The following is a 7,398-nucleotide window of genomic DNA, read 5'->3' as shown; positions in this document are numbered from 1 at the left end:
GACAGATCCTCAGGCCAGAGAGAGAGAAAGAGAGAGAGAGAGAGAGAGAGAGAGAGAGAGAGAGAGAGAGAGCTTGTGGCTCAGGCGTGGCATCATTCAATGGAATCACTTTTGTTAATAAATGGGATAAAAGGATACCAAATCATCGTAAATTTATCAGTTTCGATTTCCTCCCATGCCATTCTCCTTTGCTCGGTCAGCTTTTCATACAAGGCTAGTTGACAAACTCTTTTGTACCAGTATGATAGCTGTATACCTGAAGGAGCACCCCCACCTCCATCGTCCAGCCTAGACACTGAGGTCCAGCTCCAAGGGCCTTCTGGTGGTTCCCTCACTGTGAGACATGAAGTTACAGGGAACCAGGCAGAGGGCCTTCTCAGCAATGGAGCCCTCCCTGTGGAATGCCCTCCCATCAGATGTCAAACAGATAAACAACTATTTGACTTTTAGAAGACATCTGAAGGCAGCCCTGTTTCTGGAAGTTTTTAACGGCTGAAGTTGTATTGTGTTTTTAATATTTTCTTGGGAGCCGCCCAGAGTGGCTGGGTACCATAAATAAAATTCTTATTCCTATTCTTATTCTTACTTAAGGGAGAGACGTTCTGCTCCTCTCCAGTTCCTGGGAATTTCTAGCCTTATCATCACAAGGAACTTCATGACCAGCGGTTTATAGTAGTTAGGTACAGTACATCCACTCTAAATATCGAGAGGAGAACTAAAGTTAATTCAAGAATAAGCACTCCAATGGTCAGGAACAATGTGGGCTATAGTCCAATGAAGAAGAGAAGAAGACTTTGGATTTGATATCCCGCTTTATCACTACCTGAAGGAGTCACAAAGCGGCTAACATTCTCCTTTCCCTTCCTCCCCCACAACAAACACCCTGTGAAGTGAGTGGGGCTGGGAGACTTCAAAGAAATGTGACTGCCCCAAGGTCACCCAGCAGCTGCATGTGGAGGAGCAGAGAATCGAACCCAGTTCACAAGATTACAAGTCTACCGCTCTTAACCACTATACCACACTGACTTCTGGAGGCCACCCTATTGGCGAGCCCTGAACTGAATGGGCCCATGATCAGAGACCTTCTTATGTAAATTCCTTAACAACATAGCCTGTTACGTACATGTTACAGGAGTTATTCAAAGAAGGTGTGCCTTGGGCGACCGTTCCATTCATTCTTACCTGGAAGCCTGCTCCATTTAAATCACCAGACATCGTTTCCAAAGTATGTTAACACTGAGGGCAAGGCAAGCGACTGCATGCACGCTTTAACCTCAGCCTGCAGGTACAAAAAATGAACACTAAATGCCATGGTTGGGTCATGATTTTTTACCATCTGCCCTGCAAATCACTGCCAGGTTCAGTGGTCAAAAAACTGTCCTGAGGCCATGAAATACTACAAATAACGTTTTGTTTACTTATAGTCCACAGCAGGCACATCCCCAGAGAGGTTCTTCTGGCACCAAGTTTATTGAAATCCTTTCCGTTTCTCTGGGTGTTTTTCGCCAGTGGATTTAATTCTGTTTTTCATCTGCCTATGATGCTGCTGGGGAAAGGCTGTAACCAGTTTTATTTTTCTAGAAAAGAAAGTGCCAGAATTCATAATGAATGCCTCCCTTGTCCTCTTATAAATAGGTAAAAAATATATAATGGCAATGGCGCCCACCTAAGAGGTGCTGGAACTGAGTTCTGGTGGATTCCATCTGAAAAAAGTTCTGGCTACAATTCAGTGGTGGAGAAGAGTTTGAAGAAGAAGAGTTTGGATTTGATATCCCGCTTTATCACTACCGGAAGGAGTCTCAAAGCGGCTAACATTCTCCTTCCCCTTCCTCCCCCACAACAAACACTCTGTGAGGTGAGTGGGGCTGAGAGACTTCAGAGAAGTGTGACTAGCCCAAGGTCACCCAGCAGCTGCATGTGGAGGAGCGGAGACGCGAACCCGGTTCCCCAGATTACGAGACTACCCCTCTTAACCACTACACCACATGCATCTGAGCTGCATGCAGAATGTCCCAGTTTCAATCCCCAGCCTCTCCAAGTAGAGCTGGGAGAAACTTGAGACTGACAATCCTAAAAAGTGGCTGCCAGTCAGTGTAGACAGTACTGAGCTAGATGGAACAATGGCCTGCCTTAGTATAAGGCATCTTCCAATGTTTCTTTGTTATGTTTTGTCAAACTTTCTGTTTTGGGTTGTTTAATTCTTTGTTTTTTGTTTTAGCATTGTATTATGAGCTGCTCTCCGAATCTTTGCATTGAAGAGGACAGAATGAAATAAATACATAAATAAATGGATGCCAAACACCAATAAAGAAATTATAATTAAATAATTTTAGAATGTTGTATCATTTTAATGTTGTTAGCTGCTCTGAGCCCGGCTTCAGCTGGGGAAGGCAGGATATAAATATTATTATTCTTATTATTCTTATTATTACTACTACTACCACTACTACTACTACTACTACTAAGGTTGAGTCCACAGTGTGGAACTAACTGACTTTCTTTCTGATTTTTCCCTATTGTGCTGTGTTTGTCATCATCATCATCAATTTTATTTCCATTAATTTGCTTCCTATGAAAATCCCAAGACGATTTTTGAATAAAAACATAAACAAAATATATGTATAGGATGATCTCAGATAGAGAATGACGTAAACAAATTCATATAAAAACAATTTTTAATTCAATACAGAGGCAGACTGGGATAAAAATCTCTACTTAAAATGATTGTTATTACTATTATTAGTAATGATACAAGTAAAAAGAAGTTGTATGGTCAAATAAAAAATATCAACTTAATTTTCTGTGTAACTACAGAAAATCTTAAAATTACACATTCCCCTTACTTCAGCACTTAAAAGTATATTTCAAGTTGTGGGTTATATACGGTATATCATTTCAGGCAGCTACAAGTCTGTAAGTGCCCAATGTAGCATGCAACATGTCACATACCAGGAATTCTAGTGAGAATGTTGTCATGTGTCATGTGCACTTGGCCATAAAACTTGCGAGAAATCTGCTAAGCCACCCAGGTAAGAAAGCAGGTGGGCAAAATAAAAATTTGTCCCGAAGCAAAACAGAACTGCTTCATAATAAGAACACCATGCAGCTAAGAAGTTGCTACTAAATAAATATGCACACACACACATACAAAGCATGAGTAACAAATGATAATTTGGGTAGGGGGATTTCTTGCTTCTTACAGATGTTACTTTTTGGGGAATGTTTCTTAACATGTTTCTTTTTGGGGAAAGCGTTGCTGCTTTGCTCTGCTGGTGCCTCTTCAGCCAGCAACAGAACTTATTTCTCTGTCTCTCATTTTTTAAGAAGCGCACTTCTTTTGAAAACTTTAAGGATTCAGTTGTGCCATTTTTTCTTTTCTTTTTTGTAAGGTTGTCCTAGGCTTGAACCCAGATCCAGATAGACTACTGAACTGTGATTTCTGCAGTAATTTTGCTATCTGGGGGAAATGCAAGCAGGAAACTCCTCTCACAACATTTCAAGGGAAATGGGGTGATACACTGGCTAATTATTGGGGGATAATAAACATGGAAAGGGACGTGGGTGGCGCTGTGGGTTAAACCACAGAGACTAGGACTTGCCGATCAGAAGGTCGGCAGTTCGAATCTCCGTGACGGGGTGAGCTCCTGTTGCTTGGTCCCTGCTCCTGCCAACCAAGTAGTTTGAAAGCACATCAAAGTGCAAGTAGATAAATAGGTACCGCTCTGGCGGGAAGGTAAACGGCGTTTCCGTGCGCTGCTCTGGTTCACCAGAAGCGGCTTAGTCATGCTGGCCACATGACCCAGAAGCTGTATGCCGGCTCCCTCGGCCAATAAAGCAAGATGAGCGCTGCAACCCCAGAGTCAGTCACGACTGGACCTAATGGTCAGGTGTCCCTTTACCTTTACCTTTAATAAACATGGACTAAAGATGTGAATAACATCACATTTACAGTATTTTAGTCCTGATACAGGTGCATGTTAAGATTTTTAAAATATTTGCTGTACTGTTAGGTAGATGAAGCAATTCTGGGTTTACCCATCAGGGCCTATAAGTGAGTGAGTGAGTGAGTGAGTGAGTGAGTGTGTGTGTGTGTGTGTGTGTGTGTATTCTAAGCAAGTAAGCTACTTTAACAAAACAATTAAGAAAATATGAGTTCTGTAGATGACACATGAGACCACATTAATTGTTGTTGCCCCCGAGACTCAAGTCCAGTTTCCAGGTCTCATGAAAATTGAGCTATGATGCCTCTCGTATTAACCTGAACTATGGAACAAATATTTCTCATAATAATGAGACCTAGGTGCAGGCATGTTTGACAATTGCATTTGTAGAAATGAGGTTTGCACTGCACCACACACAGAGAAACAGTTTCTTCTGCGCAGCTGAAAGAAAAAATGAAAATCATTTGCCCCCAATGTGTTAAACAACATTTTTGAGTCCAGGTGTGTGAGTACGTAGGTGGGATATAAACTTCGCCATACTACCACACATGGGTTTACTTAGCCTGGGGATGAGTAAAACAAGGGCGAATAAATGTGTCCTGGATGGAATTTGAGTCAGTGTGGCTGTAGCTTTCGGTGGAACTAGATGATTGGAGGAGTGGTCCCTTTCCTTTGTCAAACTTTCTTCTTCTCCTCTTGCTCCCCCCTCCTGCTCCCTCTGCAATTCACTTCAAGAGTGGAAGGCTCTGAGCCGGTAATAGCCTAGGCAGCAACCTCAGGCAGAAGTCTCTTCTCCCAGACACAGCACTCGTCACCACAGAACTTGGTGCATCCAACAAGACAGAGGTAAGAACCCTCTCTTCTTGCCCGCCCGCCCCCAGACGACTGCAGTGTTGTGCAAGGGCAAACTGTGCAAGAATTAAGATATCTTTTATAGGCACCAGCCTTTTAGCAGGGAGTTGGATTGCTGTAGGCTTTTTATTGCTCATTCCTCAGACGGTTTGAAACCAATACACAAAAGATAGATGAAGCAGATTTATGTGTCGGGAGATCGTTATCGCCGCCGAAAAAAAAAAATCCATGTGACTGGCACTTTCTCTGTGTTTATGCTGGGACTTTGTGTGTAGAATACAGGGCAGTGAAATCTCTGCAAGGAGGACTGAAACTCCCCAACAAACTCTTATCAAGGCAGTTTTTGCCACCAGCAAGCCATAAAAGTGACAGCAGAGGAAACTGTAAAACTAACTGAAGGACAGAGGCACGGGGCTTGTTTATATCTCTGGTGTGAATATTATTCCTTTTTAAATCCCAATTTCATGTTTGGAAACAGCTCCCCGGGGTGAAATTGAAATTGTTGCAGCATGCGAGTTATTATAGAATCAGGTACTTGACATTGATTTTGGCATCAAACACCAGGCCTTTGGGCAGCTGTTTATTTGCAACAGATTCCTCTTGAATGAGACATACTGATCTATATGTAATGCATCCCTCTTAAATAGAAACATACGGGTAAAAATTAATTTGTGGGTGTAGATGCACAATCTGCCACATTCTTTGTTGTCGTGGTTCAAGTTTCAAGCTGTGCCACCACCTCAACCTATGGAAGGCAAGTAAAGATTTCTGTACAGCTCTGCCTACCTGTCCTTCAGCTCCACTCTAGACCTTTTGACTGCTTGCCGTCTTTTGGCAGCAGAGTGGGATAAAACCTATGGAAATAACCCAGTGTGACATAGTGGCTAGAAAATTGTACTCATTGGCATAGGAATTCAAATCCTTGATCTGCCAGAAAGCATTCCAGGTGGTCTAGCGCAAGTTATTATCAATCAGCATACCTTGAAGAGCTACTGTAAAGTACTTTCTAGATTATTGTTGTTGTTACTTATGACTATTCGGTGCCTCTAACCTAGATGCTGTAGTGTTATAGAATTTAAAATGAACAATCTGTCCACATGTTTGCAGTCTACAGACTGTTGGTGTGTGTGTGGAAATGAAAAATAACTTAAATGCTATGAGTTGCTTGAACTCCTTGGAGGAAGGAAAAGATATAAATTTTCCAAATAAATTTTTTAGACATAGTAAATATGGCAAAACCTGTTGCTGTATGCAATGGTATCATTGCCAGTGACATTTCCTAGGAAATGTTAGATGAATGTATCGTGTGCTTTTATTTGTTTATTTAAGGTATTTATATACAGTGGTACCTCTGGTTATGAACTTAATTCATTTCGGAGGTCTTAACCTGAAACCGTTCTTAACCTGAGGTACCACTTTAGCTAATGGGGCCTCCTGCTACCACCATGCCGCCGGCACACGATTTCTGTTCTCATCCTGAGGTAAAGTTCTTAACCCGAGGTACTACTTCCGGGTTAGCGGAGTCTGTAACCCGAAGTGTTTGTAACCTGAGGTACCACTGTACTGTTTAATCATTGACATTTGTAAGCAATGTACATTAAATTACAGTACATTTTAAAAAGCCATCAAAGAACAATTAAAAATCATCATAAAACCTTTTCACTAAGGTGGTAACAAGGCAATCTCCATTTTGCAAGTAAAAAACTAGCTATTGTTTGCTTTGCATTTTTGTATTGTGTGCTTTGTTTTGCTTTCGCAATCACAATTTCTTGTGTCTTTTTGGCCAACAAAGCAAACCATGCCCTCTAGGTTATGGTGGCTTTTGTTCCTGCTGGACCACCGAGTCTTTTTGGCACAAAACACCAACGAAGAAAAAAGAAATGGAATCAGAAAACAGAAGCCCAAACCATTCCTCTCAAATGCAGTAGAAAAATATCCCAATCCAAGTGACCAAGGTGACTACTTTGAATTTTAACAGATTCTTTGAAATGGTCGGTTCCGATCCCAAAGTTTATCTGGATGGGATTGCTTTGAAATGTATTAAAGTCTGAACACACCTACGAGGAAGGACTGTGGTGAAGTGGTAGGCAGGAGTGGCCAATGTGATGGGGTTGGTGCCACTTCCCAACAGTGGTGTTGCTGCTACTTACTGGGATGGGGCAGGGGTAAAATACAAAACAAAATGGCAGCTGCTCAGATTCACTTCTCCCCAAACTGTATTTCACCTCACCCCTGAAATATTGGCAAAATGTCGATTTCAAGGTGGGTGGGACTGCTGAGAAATTTCTGAGAAATTTTTCTTGTCACTTCAGCCCAACTCTAATGGGAGTAACATTCTCTACAGTTATCAAATGATTAACCTAGGCCACGTTCACACCATATATATAAAGAAGAGTTTGGATTTGATATCCCGCTTTATCACTACCCGAGGGATTCTCAAAGCGGCTAACATTCTCTTTTCCCTTCCTCCCCCACAACAAACACTCTGTGAGGTGAGTGGGGCTGAGAGACTTCAAAGAAGTGTGACTAGCCCAAGGTCACCCAGCGGAGTGGGTGGAGGAGCGGAGACGCGAACCCGGTTCACCAGATTACGAGTCTACCGCTC

The 7,398-nt window shown here is 42.1% G+C and overlaps 1 protein-coding gene across 3 annotated transcripts in view; it reads left to right on the top strand.

Annotated features, from left to right (window-relative positions):
* Positions 1–4,186: 4,186 nt before the first annotated feature.
* The window catches only part of LOC310660869 (uncharacterized protein), a 42,373-nt gene continuing 39,161 nt past the window's right edge, over positions 4,187–7,398 (top strand). For all 3 annotated transcript variants that reach the window (XM_083406309.1, XM_083406308.1, XM_083406307.1), the window contains exons 1-2: positions 4,187–4,787; positions 6,586–6,748. In XM_083406309.1, coding sequence (XP_083262435.1) covers positions 6,592–6,748 — 157 coding nt within the window. In that variant the 5' untranslated portion in view covers positions 4,187–4,787; positions 6,586–6,591. The remainder of the gene's footprint in view (positions 4,788–6,585; positions 6,749–7,398) is intronic.

The sequence above is a fragment of the Podarcis tiliguerta genome (genome assembly GCF_965153285.1).
Source record: "Podarcis tiliguerta genome assembly, chromosome: 1".
NCBI lineage: Eukaryota > Metazoa > Chordata > Lepidosauria > Squamata > Lacertidae > Podarcis > Podarcis tiliguerta.
Note: the sequence above shows the minus strand (reverse complement) of the source record. Positions and strands in the feature narration are given on the sequence as shown.